Below are 19,963 nucleotides of genomic sequence, written 5' to 3'. Positions count from 1 at the left end.
TCAACAAATTTTATCATTGCCACCAGCGAAGTATATTCTAAATCTCCTCTCTTCTTTCCATTTCTACTTTTGAAAAAAAGATTTTATTTATTTATTTGACAAAGAGTGAGCGAGCGAGCGAGAGATCACAAGTAGGCAGAGAGGCAGGCAGAAAGAGAGTAGGGGAAACAGGCTCCCCGCTGAGCAGAGAGCCCGATGGGGGACTTGATCCCAGGACCCTGAGATCATGACTTGAGCCGAAGGCAGAGGCTTTACTGAGCCACCCAGGTGCCCCTCCATTTCTACCTTTTTAAAAAAGATTTATTTATTTATTAGGGAGCGAGAAAGCATGCACACTAGTTTGAGTTGGAGAAGAGGTAGAGGGAGAGACTTTTAAGCAGACTCCCGCTGAGCAACCTGGGCTCCATCTCATGACCCATTAGATCATGACCTCAACCAAAATTGTCAGTTGAGACACCTAGCAGCCACCAAGGTGCTCCTCCATTTCCACTTTTAATTCCATTCCAAACCTCTGTTGTTGTTCACCTGGATTACTGTGACAGTGTCTTTTGTTATGAACTCCTTTAAAAATAGTTTCAGTGAGGGGGTGCATGGGTGGCTCAGGTGGTTGTGTCCAGCTCCTGGTTGTGGCTCAGGTCATGATCTCAGGTCATGGGATGGAGTGCCAAGGCAGCTCTGTGCTCAGCAGGGAGTCTGCTTAGGATTCTCCCTCTCCTTCTGCCTCTTCCCCTGTTCATGTGTGTGCACTGTCCAAATAAATAGAATCTTAAAAAAATATTTTTATTGAGATATAGTTGACACACAATAATCTGAATATATTTCAAGAGTAAAATTTGGTAAGTTTTGACGTATATCTATCTCTGTTTATCTATATCCATGAAAATGTCACCATAATCAAGATGGTGAAAACAGCAACTATCCCGAAAAGCTTCCTCATGCATTTTGTAATTACTCCTTCTCTCTTGTCCCAGTCACCCAACACTCTCCTGTCCTCAGGAAACCCTGATCTACTTTATGTTACTATAGATTAGATTATGTCTTCTAGAGTTTTACAGTACATAGAGTTTTACAGAGTCATTAAATATGCACTCTTCTTTTTCAGTGTTCTTTCACTCAGAATAATTATTTTGAGATTCATTCCTGGTGTTGTATCAATGGTTTACCCTTTTTTATTGCTAATATTCCATTATATGGTATCGCCCTCGACCCGCAAGGACGACAAGAAGCCCCAGTTCAGATGTATCTTCTCTCCTACTATTTCCGCAAGTCTACACACTTATATACGCTTACATGACCAATCAGCGAGCAGGATACAGGAGGGAGCGAATCAGGCTACGCACCTAAACGAACAACTTCGCTAGCAACCAATGCTGTTTACTTCCTCTTTGGGTGTTCCGCTTAGTCTCATGAGGCAACCCTAACCTGGCAACTAGCCAGGCGCCATCTTTTAATGGTGGAGGCCCCCCTGGCCAGGGGCCTGCCTCCAATATCTTCCCCTTTTTTCTTTTATGGCAGGGATCGTGCCTGTCTTAGGTTGTCAGTGGCGGGGAATATCCTTACCCATCATCAGACGGCAGATATCAATGATCTGCGTCCTGTCTTAGGTTGGTATATTTCCCCCACCAATCTTACCCGTCGTTGACTACCGATCCAGCATACTTAGCCACACTTGGGGGGATGTACCAGCCTCGATGGCTAACAAGGCATGCACCATGGCTTGCTGTTGCCTATGTTGCTGTCACCTCCAAATTTGCAGTTTCCTTACTAGCAGAATCAAGCCCACTACAAGGATTGTCATCAGACCAATTACGCTAGCCCATTGTTTCGTAAAGGTTAACACATCTTGCAATGTTTTGATTATCTCTGGGAGGTTTGCAAACTCAACTCTGGTATTTATCCTTGTTATGCCTAGTAGCAGGTGCTGAGTATAGTTTTGGAATTCTGTGGACCAATTCCCCTGTAAGTATTGGGAGAGCTGTCGGGAGACATTCTGTAAGTCACTCATGTTAGTATAGGCTATGGGAGTTACACAAATTGCCAGGAAGGGTGCTATATATCCCAATCCCAATAGGGCCCCCAATATGTCCACTTGTTCTTGAACCAAATCCACTCTCTGGTTGACTATCAGGATTCCTGCTTGCAAATGTGCATTGATCTGAGTCTGTGTTTGAAGGGCAGCCACCGTTCCTTCTGCAAGGGTGTTCATAGCTTCTGCAGTGGGTATAGTTGTAGCAAGCGAGACTGCTGCTGCCGTGGCAGCTGCTGTAGATATAGCCAATGTTGTCACAATGGCAGCTATGATACCAAAATCTCTCTTCTTTCTGGATAGCACCACCGGTAACTTGTCCTCTGGAATGGAAACTGGGATAGGAACATGGGTATACTGAGCGCGAGGTACTCTGACATCCAGACCACTCCGGTGGCCATACCCTATTATTGGTGCACCGGGGCAGCTTAAAAGGTTGATATGGCCCCGAGGCATTAATAGGTTTCACAGGGGCCAAACCCTGGATCACAGTAACGTTACCTATGTTTGAGGAATGGTGAAAAGGTTGAAATTGCCCCAGGGTCTGATTGCTCAGGCGAATACAGTCCAGGGTGCGGACTGATGTATTGAGATACAACAGAAAGCAGAGAGTGCTGGACAGGGAGACAGTAATATTAGTCACCTCCGCAATGTCTGTAGATATGTGAACAGTGGGTAGCCCTATAGGAGAATTGGTAGTAAAGAGAGGAGGGAATATGAGAGAAGAGTTAGTCACTGGTAAAGGATATGGCCATGCTTTAACCACTGCTCACAGTTCTCTGGCTTGAGTCCGCTTCAGGAGGTGTAGCATCCCCAGAGTTATCATCAGCATCTTCAGCATCATGACTGGTGTTCAGAGGCAAGGCTGCACGCACCAGCCGCTCTGGGATCCAAATTGTAGCCTCCTTTTCCTGTGGAAAACCACATACAGACCCCCTACTCCATACTAACACTGGATCTGGTCCATTCCACTTTCCTGTGAGGATGTCCTTCCAAAGTACTAAAGGCTTAGGGGGAGCAGCAGCATCACTTGCATGTCTGTCTGCAGCTGATTTACCCATTTTGTCCAATGTTAAAAAATTCAAAATAAAGAGAAAGGTGTTGAGCTTATCTTTAGGGGACCTGAAGGTGTCCCCTATCCCCCCTTTTTGTTTATAAAGCGCATTTTTTATTGTAAGATGCGCGCGCTCCATAACACTCTGTCCTTGTGGGTTATAGGGTATTCCATGTATCAAGTGAATGTCAAGTTGTTGTAGGAAGGCTTTAAAGGGTTGTGAGGTGTAGGCTGGGCCATTATCTGTCTTTAACTGGCGTGGCTTTCCCCATGCTGCGAAAGCCTGTAGGCAATGGATGATAACTTCTCTGGATTCCGCCCCCCCCCCCCCCGTATGCACTGAGGCGAAAATTATTCCAGAGCAGGTATCTACAGAGACATGAACATATTTTAACTTTTCAAATTCTGAAACATGTGTGACATCCATTTGCCATATATGATTAGGTAACAAACCCTTAGGATTAACCCCCAAGGACTGTGCAGGTAGTAAGGTCACGCTATTTCTGCAGGAGACTACTGTGTCCCATGCCTGTGCTTTTGTTATGTTAAATGTGAGGTGAAGTGTTAAAGCATTCACATGGAACAGCTTATGATAATGTCTCGCCTGTTGCACAGGGTCCTCAATGGCAAAGACAAATTCTCCTCTGGTTAAGGAGTCTGCTAACCGATTGATTACCTTTTATCAGGGGGCCTGGTAAGGTTGTATGAGCTCGCATGTGGCCATTATAAAATGGAGCCTTCCTGTCCCAAACTAATGTTTGGATTTCTTGTAATGCCTCAGAGATAGTAGACCTGGCATTAATAGAACCCACACTTTCAATGATAGAGACAGCTTGCACCACATATCTACTATCTGATAAAAGGTTGAAGGGTTCTTGATGAAACATTTGAAATGTTTGAATGTTTTATCACTGTGAGCAGCTCGGTTTCTTGGGGAGAGGAGCTTTGAAATAGGAAGGTCCAACTCTCTTCTTTGGTAACCATAGCTCCTACAGGTGTCCTGGCTTCTTGCAGTAATAGCAAACTCCAGGAGTACCCCTATGTTTATATTGTTGAGCTCCCTGTAATCCCTGTAAACCTTGAGTGATAGGTGCAGCCGTAACCTGCCCTTGAATAACACTGTCATTTATATCCCTGCAAACTTTAATATATGTACTCAAGTCTTTGCTTTTCCAAGGTCTGATGGCTTCTTTACACCATTTATTAGCTTGCTCATACGCCAGCTGTTTTATCAATGGCATGGCTGCCTCTACCTCCCCAAATATTCGACCAGCTGTTTGCATCAGCCTCGCTACAAAATCAGCATATGCTTCATTTGGTCCTTGTATTACCTTAGACAGCTGACCCTGTAAATCCCCACTGCCTTGAATTGTTCTTCATGCTTTAGTGGCCGCCGCGGCTATTTGCAGATACACTGCAGGGTTGTACTGTATTTGGGCCTGCTTTCCCATGTCCGGTCCCATTCCCATTAACATTTCTAGGTCCCACTGAGGATTTCCAGCTGCTGCATTACTGCGGGCAGTGTCCTGTGAGTATTCTTGCCAGGCTGTTTTCCATACTAGATATTGCCCTCCCGACAAGGTTGCGCAGGCTAGGTTACACCAGTCTTCAGGGACTAATTTCATTCCCGCTATGGTCTCCAACAAAGAGACCGTAAAGGCTGCCTGAGGGCCATACTGCATGACTGCTTCCTTTAATTGCTTAACTAGTTTAAAATCAAGAGGCTGATGATACCGCTGGTTGTTTTGGTCCTCTAAAACTGGAAAGGCAGAGGTCAGGTCATGATCTCTCCAGCTTGAAAACCTGCCACTACCACATGTGGCGCAGCAGCTACAAGCTCCTTGGCACGCCATAGCATTATACTGCGGAGGGGCACTAGGTGTCGCTGGAGTCGACAGTTTCAACTGTTCAAACTTGGAGTGCATTTTATGGTCTAACTCCTCCCCTGACATTTCCTCTTCCTCTTCACTAGAACTACCCCCTCTGAGGCACAAGAAGACCGCTCCTCTTTCACTTTTTCCAATGCCTCTGCTCCCTCTTGCAGAGCTGATTCACATTTGGGTTTAGGCCCCACCAGGCATCCCCGGACTAAGGTCCATATTGCCAGGGTCCCGGGTAGCAAAGGCATTTTATTGTCCTGTTTCTTCAAATCCTCACCTAAGTGGTCCCATTGAGGTATGTTTAGCAAGCATTCAACTAGGAACCATGGAGCCGCCTTTTCCACTGTATTCAAAAAGGCCCGAACAGTTTTTGCTTTTAGTGAAGTTCCATTGGCTTTCAGCAGGTCTTTTAAAGACCCTTCCAATCGCACTTTAGATACTTCAGATCCCATTATGAACACACAGACAATAGACGCGGACGTTAACGACACTAACACATTAACCTTTTACACGCATGTACTTCAGTCGACCTTTACTCCCCACTTTACCGCGGAATTCCCACTTTTGAACATGGCTAATGTCCTTGCTTACCTGCGGACCTTTACTCCCCGCTTTCCTGCGGATTACCTTGCAAGATTCCTTTATTTAGTTCCCAGGTGCCCGCGCCATTTATCGCCCTCAACCCGCAAGGATGACAAGAAGCCCCAGTTCAGATGCATCTTCTCTCTTTTTATTTCCGCAAGTCTACACACTTATATATGCTTACATGACCAATCAGGGAGCAGGGTACAGGAGGGAGCGAATCAGGCTACGTACCTAAACGAACAACTTCGCTAGCAACCAATGCTGTTTACTTCCTCTTTGGGTGTTATTTGACAGAAAGAGATCAGAAGTAGGCAGAGAGGCAGGCAGAGAGAGAGAGCAGAGAGCCCGACGTGGGGCTCGATCCCAGGACCCTGGGATCATGACCTGAGCAGAAGGCAGAGGCTTTAACCCACTGAGCCACCCAGGCACCCCTCTACCTGAGGTTTTTGAGCAAGTCTTTGTTCATTTCTGTGCTTTATCAGCCATCCCTCTACCCTTGAAATAAAGGGAAGAAAGAAACGGACTTTTTCTTGCCATGTCCAGAGGAATGAGAACAAGCTCATTTTTTCCTTTAAATCAACTTGGTTAAAAACTGCATGAAAAGTTTCAAGCTATTCTGGAAATTAAGACATCATTTCATCTCTCTTACCCTTCCCTGACTCTTCAGTTTACCTCCCTACCCCCGACATATATAAGTAAGTACTCCATGGGGGTAAAGTAAAAAGGGCAGAGCATTTGTGTTCAAAAGGTTTTAAATTCTTGTGGCACAAGACTTATCTGTTATATATATATATGTCTTGTTTCTCTGTCTTGTTCCTGACTGTAGAGGAAAAGCTCTCAGTTTCTCCCGTTCTGGATGGTATTCACTGTGGGCCTTTTATAATGGCCTTTATGATGTTAAGATGTATTCCCTCTATCTCTATTTTGTTGAGGGTTTCTGTCAAGAATGGATGCTGTATTTTGTCAAATGATTTTTCTGCATCTATTGAGAGGATCATATGGTTCTTATCCTTTCTTTTATTAATGTGATATGTCATGTTGATTGATTTGCAAGTATTGAACCACCCCTGCAACCCAGGAACAAATCCCACTTGATCATGGTGAATAATTCTTTTAAGGTACTGTTTGATTCCATTTGCTAGTATCTTGTTGAGGATTTTTTGCATCCATGTTAATCAGGCTTATTGGCTCGTAATTCTCCTTTTTAGTGAGGTCTTTTGTTTTGGAATTAAGGTGATGCTGGCCTCCTAGAAGGAGTTCAGAAGTTTTCCTTCCATTTCTATTTTTTGGAACAGTTTGAGAAGAATAGGTATTAGCTCTTCTCTAAATGTATGGTAGAATTCCCCTGGGAAGCCATCTGGCCCTGGACTTTTATCTGTTGTGAGATTTTTGATTACAGATTCAATTTCCTTGATGGTTATGGGTCTATTCAAATTTGCAATTTCTTACTGTTTCAGTTTTCTATTGGTAGTTTGTATGTTTCTAGGAATTTATCCATTTCTTCCAGATTGCCCCTTTTGTTACCATATAATTTTTCATAATAACTTCTTGTAATTGTTTATAGTTCTGTGGTGTTGGTTGTGATCTCTCTTCTTTCACTGGTGGTTTTATTTATTTGGATCCTTTCTATCTTGCTCTCTTTTTTAAAATAAAAATCTGTTTTTTTTTAAGGTTTTTATTTATTTATCAGAGAGAGAGAGTACAAGCAGGAGGAGCAGCAGGAAGACCAGGCAGAAGGAGAAGCAGGCTCCCCACTGAGCAGGGAGACTGATGATGGACTTGATCCCAGGACCCTGAGATGGTGACCTGAGCCAAATACAGATGCTTAACCGGCTGAGCCACCCAGGCACCCTCTTTTTCTTTATCATATGTCTGATTAGGGGTTTATCAACTTGATTAATTCTTTCAAAGAACCAGCTCTTTTTGTTTATCTGTTCTGCTGTTTTTGTTTTTGTTGTTTGTTTCTATATTGTTTATTTCTGCTCTAACCTTTATTAAAATTTTACTTCTGCTGGTGTTAGGCTTTATTTGCTGTTCCTTTTCTATCTCCTTTCGGTATAGGTTAGGTTGTGTATTTGAGACTTTTCTTGCTTCTTGAGGTAGGCCTGTATTGCTACATATTTTCCTTTTAGAACCACCTTTGCTGCATCCCAGAGGTTTTGGACTGTTGTGTTTTCATTTTCATTTGTTTCCATGCATTTTTAAAGTTCTTCCTTAATTTCCTGGTTAACCCATTCATTCTTTAGTAAGATGTTCTTTATTTTTTTTTTTAAAGATTTTATTTATTTGACAGAGAGAGATCACAAGTGGGCAGAGAGAGAGAGAGAGAGGAGGAAGCAGGCTCCCTGCCGAGCAGAGAGCCCGACGCGGGACTCGATCCCCCGACCCTGAGATCATGACCTGAGCCGAATGCAGCGGCTCAACCCACTGAGCCACCCAGGCGCCCCAAGATGTTCTTTAATCTCTATGTATTTGTGGTCTTTCCAATTTTTTTCTTGTGGTTGACTTCAGGTTTTGACTTCAGGTTGACTTCAGGTTTTAGAGTTTTGTGGCCTGAAAATACACATAGTATGATCTCAGTGTTTTTGTACTTGTTGAGGGCTGATTTGGGACCTAGTATGTGATCTTTTCTGGAGAATGTTCAATATGCATTAGGGAAAAAAAGTGTATTCTGCTGCTTTAGGATAAAGTGTTCTGAATATGTCTGTTAAATCTGTCTGGTCCATTGTGTCATTCAAAGCCATTGTTTCCCTTTTAATTTCCTGCTTAGATGATCTGTCTATTGCTGTAAGTGGGGTGTTAAAGTCCCCTTCTATGATTGTGTTATTATCAATGAGTTTCTTTTAAAAATTTTATTTATTTATTTATTTGGGAGAGAGTGTGCATGAGTGGGGGGAAGGGCAGAGGGAGAGGGAGAGAGAGAATCAGACTCCCTGTTGAGCAGGGACCCTGATGTGGGCCTTTCTGACCCTGGGATCATTACCTACACTGAAGGCAGACACTTAACTGACTGAGCCACATAGGCACCCCATCAATGAGTTTCTTTATGTTTATCATTAATTGGTTTATATATTTGGGTTCTCCCAAGTTGGGGGCATGTATATTTATAATTGTGAGATCTTCTTGTTGGATAGACCCATTAATTATGATACAGTGCCTTCTTCCTCTCTTGCTACAGTCTTTGGTTTAAAATCTAGTTTGTCTGATATAAGTATCGCTACTCTGGCTTTTTGATTTCCATTAGAATGATAGAAGTTTCTCCATGCCCTCACTTTCAATCTGGAGGTGTCTTTAGGTCTAAAATGAGCCTTTTGTAAGCAAAATATAGATGGGTCTTGTTTTTTTTGTAATCCATTCTGATACCCTTTATCTTTTGATTGGAGCATTTAGTCCATTTATATTCAGAGTAATTATAGATAGATAAGAATTTAGTGCCATTGTATTACCTATAAAGTTGCTGTTTCTGGAGATTTTTTTTTCTGTTTCTTTCTAGTCTTTGTTGTTTTTGGTCTTTCTTCCCCATTTAAGGGGTCTCCTTTAATATTTTTTGCAGGACTGGTTTAGTGGTCATAAAACTCTTATAGCTTTTGTTTATCTCGGAAGCTCTTTATCTCTACTTCTATTCAGAATGTCAGCCTTGCAGGATAAAGTATTCTTGACTGCATATTTTTCCCATTCAGCACATTGAATATATCATGCCACATTCTTGTGGCCTGTCAGGTTTCTGTGGAGACAGCTACTGCTAATTTGATTTATCTTCCCTTGTAGGTTAGGTATTTTTTTCTCTTGCTGATTTCAGGATTCTTTCCTTATCTCTATATTTTGCAAATTGTACTATGATATGTCTTGGTATTGGCCAGCTTTTGTTGAATTTGATGGGAGTTCTCTGTGCTTCCTGGATTTGGTGACAGTTTCCTTTCTTAGATTAGGGAAGCTCTCAGCTATAATTTGCTCAAATAAACTTTCTGCCACCTTTCCCTCTCTTCTTCTGGGACTCCTGTGATACAAATTTTATTATGCTTTATGCTGAATGCCTTAAGTCTATATTCATGATCCATGAATCCTGGATCTTTCTTTTCTTTCCCTCTTCTCTTCTGCTTCATTATTTTCCATAATTATATCTTCCATATCACTGATGAGTTCCTCTGTTTTGTTCATCCTTGTCATTGCATCCAGTCAGTTTTGCATCTAGGTGATAGCATTTTTAATTTTTTAAAAATACTTTGTTTGTTTGTTTGACACACAGAGAGAACATGCACATACAAGGGAAGTGACAGGCAGAGGGAAAGGGATGAGCCCCATGAGGGGCTTGACCCCAGGACCCTGGGATCATGACCTAAGCCGAAGGCATATACTTAACCAAATGAGCCATCCAGGCACCGCTCAGTTATAGCATTTTTTATTTTGGCCTGACAAGTTTTTAGTTCTTTTATCTCTACAGAAAGGTATTCTCTAGTGTCTTCTATGCTTTTCTCAAGCCCAGCTAGTATACTTAGCATTGTTGTTTTAAGTTCTGGTTCAGACATATTATTTATTATTAGTTCCCTGGTCATCGCTTCTTCCTGTTCTTTCTTTTGGGGTGAATTCCTCTGTCTTGTCATTTTGGGTAGGTCACTGTTTTTTCTGTGTTAGAAAGCCTCTTATGTTTCCTGCTCCTGAGAATAATGGCTATATTAAGAGGTCCTATACTGTCCCAGGCCTGGTGCTTTAGGATGTGTTTCACAGTATGCACTGTGTTTTTCTGTTTTGGCTGCTCTATCCCTCAGGTCAGTCCTCTACAGTCTCCTCTCTTGTGTTCCTGGCTTCCATCAGGCCCTGCCCTCATGCTGTCTGTGACTGAGCCATCTGCCCACCACATGAGACAGTACTCCTGTATTTTCTGTCAGGCTCATGGCTAGGTTTCAAAACTTCAAATTTTAGGGACCCAGAGTGGTGCAGAGTGGTGATGATCCTCTGGGGGAGGGTCTTGCCATGCTGCAGCTGGTGTCCATTAGTCCCAGAAAAGCAGTGACATGATTGTGGGTTGGCTTGGAGTTTAAGGTAAAGTGTAGCAAAAGCAGGCACCAGGGTTTGCTGCTCTCAGTGGTGTCTTTGTTCCTATGCTAATGAACAGGGCAGCACACTAGTGTCCACAAGCTCTTTTGACCCCCGAGAGGCCATGCTGCCTCTCCCAAATGCACTCCAAGAAGGGGAACTCTCTCTTCCAGTGCAACCCAGGGGATCTTCAAACCATGCTATCTGGTCCCAGGTCTCTGCCTTCCTTCCCCACGGAAGGACTGCTGTGGCCACCAGGCTCCACTGGGCTGTGGCTAATGGACTTCTGAAGCTTCAGACTTTGGACTTCCTGGCTTGTAAAACCTTGTGATAATCAGCTGCTCTTGTTTTTCCAGTGAGTGGTTTTGGGGAAGTGTTTGTCTTGCGCAGTTCCCTGCACTGCTTTCTTTCTTTTCAAGATCAAAACTCCCTCCCATCACAGCACCTGCATTTCTTTTCTCCACAGAATTATGTCCTCACACTTCCTCTCTTCCCTGATGTGGCTTCTTTTCACCCTCTAGTTCTGCAGTTTGTACTTTACCATGTGAGGTCTTCCTCACCCAGCCCAGGTTTTAGGATATCTGACCTTGGTTGTAATGAGAAACAACCGTGATGTGTTCACTTTAGTAGACCTCCTTATCCATACATCAGCCTGTTCTGTGGCAACACTGGGACCCAGTAAATAATACTGAAATCTAATGTTATAAGCTTAAGTTGTCTTCTTGGTGTGTTTCATCAAAGAGAATGTGGTCTCTTAGCCAAATGTGCACGTTTCTTGACACATCCTATGAGTCTCATGATCTTTTTCAGGGCTGGTAAAGCATCATTTTATTTTATTTTTTAAGTAATATGTACACCAAAACATGGGACTCCAACTTACAACCCCAAGATCAAGAGTCTCATGCTATACCAACTGAGCCAGGCAGGTACTCCGAGAAAGCATAGTAGTTTAGGAGAGAGAGATGTTGCAGAGAGATGGACTATCTCAGTACAGGACATGCCAAGGTGTTGCATACTAGGTCAAGACCTTGGGTTCTAGTCCAAGTACTATCACTAAGTTGCTGTGGAATAATTGCTCTTTTTTGAGTTTCTATTCCTTCAAGCAGAAGAAGTCTATGGAGTGAGGAGAGAGAGCAAAGCAAGTTCACTGAATTTGAGAATATGGTGCTTTTGTGATGGCCACTGCCAGAAGACGTCACGGTTATCTCAGAGCATTAATGTAGGAAGGAAGCTTAAGACAAATAGTCAGGAAGTACATGATCACAGGAACAAGTTATGGCCTTTTCATTTAACATCTATCAGGTCAAACTCTAACTCAGAGAAAACCAAACCAACCAAGCAACCAAACAAAACCATTAACACACAAGATTCCTGGTAGCAAAATCGAAGGACTGGAGATATAACTTGGATGCTTTCTTATTAGTTTTAGTTTTTATTTTTTTTCGCAAGGGAATTGCAGTGACGTCAAGGATTAAGAATAAGAAGTAGAGTGTTGAGAAGATGCAGGAAATTATCTCATTAAGTATACATACAGTATTTGCTGAATACACAGGGACATCAGTTATCAAATGTCCACAAATGCTCCTGCACACATATTTGCTTGCCCACCACCTGTAACCCAGGGGGTTGAGTATCTGTTAAAATACATGTGAATACCTTTAAATATTCACTCATGCTCTAAAACACACACAAACTGAGCTACTTATGTTATATGTAACTGTCTCCCATGAATAGATTGGTCTTCAAACTTACAATTTTATCCATTTTGCTCATGAAGAAACACATTACTTGTTAACATTAACATCACATTGAAAATTCAGCATCACAAGAAAAGTCTCTGTAACAAAAGCAATTTTCAAAGCTGAGGATGTTTATTGCAAAGTCTATTCATTACACTAATGCCAAATCGTACAATAGAATTAATCTTCTGGGATTTATCCTTTATTTTATTCCACTTATTGAGGCAATTACCTTAGAGTATAACTCCTTCATTTGAATGTCAGACTCTACAGAGCAAAGAATCTGTTATCTCTGTTCTAGTGGTAGCATGGGACCAACTTAACTTTGTCTTATGCTTGTTTCCTTAAGAACTGTTTTTATTTTACTTGTCATATGCAAGATTGATGAGAACTTTAAAAATAAGTGCGTAGTGGGAAAAAAGCAAGTATATTGCTGAAAGCTTAATAATAACTTATGTATTAAATGATAATAAGAAAGATTACTGCTTCCGTAGTGGTATTAAGCTTTTCTTCTGTAAAAGTTATTTGAATACCGATTAAGTACTTCATCTAACCAAGGAGGAAGTTACAGTGGAAGGCAGAGTATAATATTTATCTTGTCTTTCATGCTATAGAATGCAATTATACACATAAAGTTGAATTATAGGAAATGTTGCACTCTGCCGTGTAACTCTAGAATTAAAGTTTAAAAGAGAGATTAGTTATTTGGACTAGGTGGTGGTTTTAATCAGCTTGAACTGCTAACCAGAGTATCACTGGGTGGCTTAAGCCATAGACATTGATGTCTCACAGTTCTGGAGGCTGAGAAGTCTAAGATCAAAATGTTGATGGGTTCCGTCTCTGGTGAGGATCTTGTTTGTGGCTTGCAGACAGTTGCCCTATAATTGTGTCCTTTCCTGACAGAGGGAGAGTGCGCTGGGAACTCTTCTTCTTACAAGGACACTAATCTCATCATTAGTGAGGGCCTCATGATCTTGTCTAAAACTAATAACCTTCCAAAGGCCATATGCCTAGGTACCATCATGTTATTAATTAGAGCTTCAATATATGAATTTTGGGGAGAAATATTCAGTCCATAATAATGGTAACGAGAGGGGGTGTAAAGAATAATTATCAATCATGACACTGAATCTCTTCTTTAGTTTTCTACATTTTCTTACCTTTTTCCATCATCTTCAATCTCTCCCTAGAGCCTGCTTCTACGGTTCCTCAAAAATGATTTTTATTGGATTGGTCTGAGGAACAAATCTGGCTGGAGGTGGGAAGATGGGTCACCCCTAAAAATCTCAAGGTAAGGGGGTTCAAAAAAATGGGGAAAAAAGAGAAAAGGAGAAGAGAAAGTATGTGATGGGGAAATAGGTCAAGGTCAATAGATGGTGGGGAGAGGAAAGGGTAAGGAAAGGAACTCGAGAACAGGAGAGGAAATGAATGGTGGATAAGAGCCAAAAAAACCCCAAAAAACAAAAACAAAACCCAAAACCCCAAAAAAAAAAACCCCAATGAAAAAAAGAGAGGCTAATGTTCTGGATGCTGAGAGAAGCGGGGCCTGAATAGGGAGAAAGAACTGCTCAGTTTTTATCTCTTCCATGCCTGCAGCTCCTTTGCTCTCATGTTACCTTAAATGATTGACTTTCCTGATTTCTTACAGCATTGTTTCAAACAGCTTGATCCAGAAGTGTGGAGCCATCAACCAGCACCATCTCCAAGCTGCTAGCTGTGAAGCTCTTTTACCGTGGATCTGTAAGAAGGTCAGACTTTGAGGGGGTCAGATCTGTGGTAAGGCTCCCTCACACGAGGGAGCAGGCCTCTGGGTGCTCAGATGACCCTGAGCATTTATTTGGTGAATGATGAACCTTCTAGGACATAGCATTTGATGTAAGATTAGTGCAGCTTCCCTGGGAACTGAAGGTTTGTTGCTGGACTCTCCTTGAGAACATTTAGATATTATCCTAACAATTTAAAGATCAGATCTAGGATCATTTGGGAAATATAAGTTTTTTTTAGTAGTACTTCTCACTGTAGTGACTGATGCTGCCTCCTTCACCCCCATTCCCACCATTTCTGTCAAAAGTGTACCTTTGAGGCACCTGGTTGCTTCAGTGGCTTAAGCTGCTGCCTTCAGCTCGAGTCATGATCTCAGGGTCCTGGGATCGAGTCCCACATTGGGCTCTCTGCTTCACTTCCTCTCTATCTGCCTGCTTGCTTCTCTGCCTACTGTGATCTCTGTCCGTCATAAAAAAAAAAAAAAAAAAAAAAAAAAAAAAAGTGTGCCTTTCCTCAATGTTATGGTCTGAACTGATGAACTCTGCGCAGGTATATACTATTGCTCATGTGTTTTAGGTGTTTTTGATGTGTGCTAGGAAGTTGGCATGTTACTGATTCCTCATAATATATTTTTATCCTAATGGTGGCCCTTCACGGAGAAAGCTATATTCTAAAGGATAATGCTAATAGTGAGAACCTAAGTTGTAGAAAGAGGATGAGAACAGGGTGGTGCTTTCTGTTTCTCAGCTCTTCACCACTTAAAGACATGGCCTTGGCTGAATTTAATTTTTTATAGGCGTGCATAGATGTGGTTGAATAAACTGATATATGACCATATATTTTCCATGTTGTGGATGTGTGATTTGCAGGTTAATTTCACATAGTGGTCAATCTGAGGAAAGTTTACAGAAGCCATTTATGTGCTTGATTCCCAAATTATTTTAGGCATGAATGCCTCAACAATGAGAAAAACTTGGTTATTTCTCTTAAGTAGGGTTTGGAGAGGGACGCCTGGGTGGCTCAGTCGGTTAAGTGACTGCCTTCGGCTCAGGTCATGATCCCAGGGTCCTGGGATGGAGTCCCACATCGGGCTCCCTGCTCGGTGTGCAGCCTGCTTCTCCCTCTGCCTGCTGCTCCCTTGCTTGTGCTCACTCACTCTCACTCTCACTCTCTCTCTGATAAATAAATAAAATATTTAAAAAAAAGTAGGGTTTGGAGATAGATAGGGAGGGAAGGTGCTGTTTAAAAGACGTGGGCAGTTGGGACGCCTGGGTGGCTCAGTTGGTTGGACAACTGCCTTCGGCTCAGTTCATGATCTCGGAGTCTGGGGATCAAGTCCTGCATCGGGCTCCCAGCTCCACGGGGAGTCTGCTTCTCTCTCTGCCCTTCTCCTCACTCATGCTCTCTCTCTCAAATAAATAAATAAAATCTTTAAAAAAAAAAAAAGACGTGGGCAGGAATACTGAGGGGACCATCATTCTGTACTGTACTGTTGATGATGCTAGATTACAATTTCTTTTTTTTTAAAAAAAGATTTTATTTATTTATTTGATAGAGAGAGATCACAAGTAGACGGGGAGGCAGGCAGAGAGAGATAGAGAGAGAGAAAGGAGGAAGCAGGCTCCCCGCTAAGCAGAGAGCCTGATGTGGGGCTCAATCCCAGGACCCGAGATCATGGCCCAAGCTGAAGGCAGTGGCTTTAACCCACTGAGCCACCCAAGCACCCCCATAAATTAACTTTTTAAATAATTTAATAGCTGCCTACTATGTGATGTTTGACTAATTGTTTTTTTTTTTTTTTTTTTAATGTACAGAGGTTGTTTCTCAACTCTTACCCAGACGAGTATGGCTCAGTTCAGACCCATCTAGCAGCAGATTTCCCCTCCCCTCTAACTGAGCTACCAAGCTACCAAGTTTCTCTCTTAACTAATGCAAACATATCAAGTAGTAAGAGACCCAGGCTTACCCTTGCTAAATACAAGGAGGGTGCTACATCCAGTTGGACTGTCACAAAGCAACTGTATTCTAGGTAGTGTAGAACCAATAAGAGCACAACTTTTAAAAAAAGAAACAAAAACAAAACACATTTTTTTTAAAGATTTTATTTATTTATTTGACAGAGAGGGATCACAAGTAGGCAGAGAGGCAGGCAGAATGGCGGGGAAGCAGGCTCCCTGCTGAGCAGAGAGCCTGATGCGGGGCTTGATCCTAGGACCCTGAGATCAGGACCAGAGCTGAAGGCAGAGACTTTAACCCACTGAGCCACCCAGGTGCCCCCAAAACACATTTCTTTTATGGCAGTGTAATTTTCACTAGACTCTACACTTCTCAGAGCATCAAGGACTTTGAAACCATGAAATGTCACTGACATCTATAATCAAATACAAGCATAAAACTTAAGAACTAGAAAGTCCTGGAAGGAAATAAATGCTTAGCCCTAGCTCGACTACCATTGTCTTTCTCTCTTGCATATTCCTGCCTCCTTTGTCAAAGATTTGTTGACCATATAACTGTGGGCTTATTTCTGGATGTTCATTTCCATTCCATTGATTCATATGTCTGTTTTGTGCTAGTACTGTACTGTTTGGATTACTACAGCTTTGTAGGGATTCTTGAAATCTCGAATTGTGATACCTCCAGTTGTTTTTTTGTTTTTTTTTTTTTTTCAAGACTGCTTTGGCTAGTTGGGGTCTTTTGTGGTTCCATACAAATTTTAGGATTGTTTGTTCTAGTTCTTTGAAAAATCTGTTGGTGTTTTGATAGGGATTGCATTAAATTTATATACTGCTTTGGGTAGTGTAGACATTTTTAATAATATTCTTTTTTTAAAAGATTTTTTATTATTTTTAAGTAATCTCTATATCCAGTGTGGGGTTCAAACTTACCATTCCTGAGATCAAGAGTCACATGCTGTACTGATGATGCCAGCCAGAAGCCCCCAATATTTATTTTTCCAATCTGTGAGCATGGGATATCTTTCCATTGGTTTGTGTTGTTTGCAATTTCTTTCATCCATGTTTTAAAGTTTATAGTGATTAGAGTTAATCAGATTCCTAAGGTCATGGGTCACCATCTTCATCAGTCATATATGCCTCTCTTGCAGTCCATTTACCTTTCCCCTTGCCCCCATATCCCCACTTTCACAAACATACTTTGATGTTTGATATAGTCCTTGAGCTTGTTTGTATCTTTATAAAATATGTACTATTCTTTATTTGTTTCATATTTAGTTAAATTATTCTATATATTTTATTATTTTACTTTTTCCATGAACGTGTTTTTGAGTTCTATTCATGTTGCACGAGGTACATGTAATTCATCCTTCTAGCTGCTGCATTATCTCCATTTCATGTATTCATTCTCTTGATGATGGACACCTAGTTACCCCCGTTTCCCCACTAGCCCAAACAGTGATGGGGTAGACATTCTCTTCTATATCCCTACTCCAAAGTCTTCCCCATCTTAGGAAATGACCTTAAGTTGTTCATATTCCAAACTGAAGAGCTTCCTGATTTCATTTTTCTACATCAACAAATTTTATCATTGCCACCAGCGAAGTATATTCTAAATCTCGTCTCTTCTTTCCATTTCTACTTTTGAAAAAAAGATTTTATTTGTTTATTTGACAAAGAGCGAGCGAGCGAGCGAGAGATCACAAGTAGGCAGAAAGGCAGGCAGAAAGAGAGAAGGGGAAACAGGCTCCCCGCTGAGCAGAGAGCCCGATGGGGGACTTGATCCCAGGACCCTGAGATCATGACTTGAGCCGAAGGCAGAGGCTTTACTGAGCCACCCAGGTGCCCCTCCATTTCTACCTTTTAAAAAAAGATTTATTTATTTATTAGAGAGCGAGAAAGTATGCACACTAGTTTGAGTTGGAGAAGGGGCAGAGGGAGAGACTTTTAAGCAGACTCCCGCTGACCAACCTGGGCTCCATCTCATGACCCATGAGATCATGACCTCAACCAAAATTGTCAGTTGAGACACCTAGCAGCCACCAAGGTGCTCCTCCATTTCCACTTTTAGTTCCATTCCAAACCTCTGTTGTTGTTCACCTGGATTACTGTGACAGTGTCTTTTGTTATGAACTCCTTTAAAAATAGTTTCAGTAAGGGGGTGCATGGTTGGCTCAGGTGGTTGTGTCCAGCTCCTGGTTGTGGCTCATGATCTCAGGTCATGGGATGGAGTGTGAAGGCAGCTCTGTGCTGAGCAGGGAGTCTGCTTAGGATTCTCTCTCTCCTTCTGCCTCTTCCCCTGTTCATGTGTGTGCACTGTCCAAATAAATAGAATCTTAAAAAAATAGTTTTATTGAGATATAGTTGACACACAATAATCTGAATATATTTCAAGAGTAAAATTTGGTAAGTTTTGACGTATATCTATCTCTATTTATCTATCTCCATGAAAATGTCACCATAATCAAGATGGTGAAAACAGCAACTATCCCGAAAAGCTTCCTCATGCATTTTGTAATTACTCCTTCTCTCTTGTCCCTGTCACCCAACACTCTCCTGTCCTCAGGAAACCCTGATCTACTTTATGTCACTATAGATTAGATTATGTCTTCTAGAGTTTTACAGTACATAGAGTTTTACAGAGTCATTAAATATGCACTCTTCTTTTTCAGTGTTCTTTCACTCAGAATAATTATTTTGAGATTCATTCCTGGTGTTGTATCAATGGTTTACCCTTTTTTATTGCTAATATTCCATTATATGGTATCGCCCTCGACCCGCAAGGACGACAAGAAGCCCCAGTTCAGATGTATCTTCTCTCCTTTTATTTCCACAAGTCTACACACTTATATACGCTTACATGACCAATCAGCGAGCAGGGTACAGGAGGGAGCGAATCAGGCTGCGCACCTAAACGAACAACTTCGCTAGCAACCAATGCTGTTTACTTCCTCTTTGGGTGTTCCGCTTAGTCTCATGAGGCAACCCTAACCTGGCAACTCGCCAGGCGCCATCTTTTAATGGTGGAGGCAGCCCTGGCCAGGGGCCTGCCTCCAATATCTTCCCCTTTTTTCTTTTATGGCAGGGATCATGCCTGTCTTAGGTTGTCAGTGGCGGGGAATATCCTTACCTGTCACCAGACGGCAGATATCAATGATCTGCGTCCTGTCTTAGGTTGGTATATTTCCCCCACCAATCTTACCCGTTGTTGACTACTGATCCAGCATACTTAGCCACACTTGGGGGGATGTACCAGCCTCGATGGCTAACAAGGCATGCACCATGGCTTGCTGTTGCCTATGTAGCTATCACCTCCAAATTTGCAGTTTCCTTACTAGCAGAATCAAGCCCACTACAAGGATTATCAGCAGACCAATTATGCTAGCCCATTGTTTCATGAAGGTTAACACATCTTGCAATGTTTTGATTATCTCTGGGAGGTTTGCAAACTCAACTCTGGTATTTATCCTTGTTATGCCTAGTAGCAGGTGCTGAGTATAGTTTTGGAATTCTGCGGACCAATTCCCCCGCAAGTATTGGGAGAGCTGTCAGGAGACATTCTGTAAGTCACTCATATTAGTATAGGCTATGGGAGTTACACAAATTGCCAGGAAGGGTGCTATATATCCCAGTCCCAATAGGGCCCCCAATATGTCCACTTGTTCTTGAACCAAATCCACTCTCTGGTTGACTATCAGGATTCCTGCTTGCAAATGTGCATTGATCTGAGTCTGTGTTTGAAGGGCAGCCACCGTTCCTTCTGCAAGGGTGTTCACAGCTTCCGCAGTGAGTATAGTTGTAGCAAGCGAGACTGCTGCTGCCGTGGCAGCTGCTGTAGATACAGCCAATGCTGTCACAATGGCAGCTGTGATACCAAAATCTCTCTTCTTTCTGGATAGCACCACCGGTAACTTGTCCTCTGGAATGGA

The 19,963-nt window shown here is 42.1% G+C and overlaps 1 protein-coding gene across 6 annotated transcripts in view; it reads left to right on the top strand.

The window, feature by feature from the left end:
• The window catches only part of KLRG1 (killer cell lectin like receptor G1), a 371,299-nt gene that overhangs the window by 43,023 nt on the left and 308,313 nt on the right, over window positions 1-19,963 (top strand). For all 6 annotated transcript variants that reach the window (XR_006604710.1, XM_045073431.1, XM_045073427.1 and 3 more), the window contains exons 6-7: window positions 13,509-13,609; window positions 13,967-14,066. Coding sequence is in view for 5 of the 6 variants with exons in the window: in XM_045073431.1 (XP_044929366.1) it covers window positions 13,509-13,609; window positions 13,967-14,066 (201 nt within the window). In the remaining variant the exon portion in view is untranslated. The remainder of the gene's footprint in view (window positions 1-13,508; window positions 13,610-13,966; window positions 14,067-19,963) is intronic.

This window comes from Mustela putorius, unplaced genomic scaffold (genome assembly GCF_011764305.1).
Source record: "Mustela putorius furo isolate JIRA1106 unplaced genomic scaffold, ASM1176430v1.1 tig00537227_pilon_pilon_pilon, whole genome shotgun sequence".
NCBI classification, from domain to species: domain Eukaryota; kingdom Metazoa; phylum Chordata; class Mammalia; order Carnivora; family Mustelidae; genus Mustela; species Mustela putorius.
This window is presented reverse-complemented; position numbering and strand designations above follow the sequence as displayed.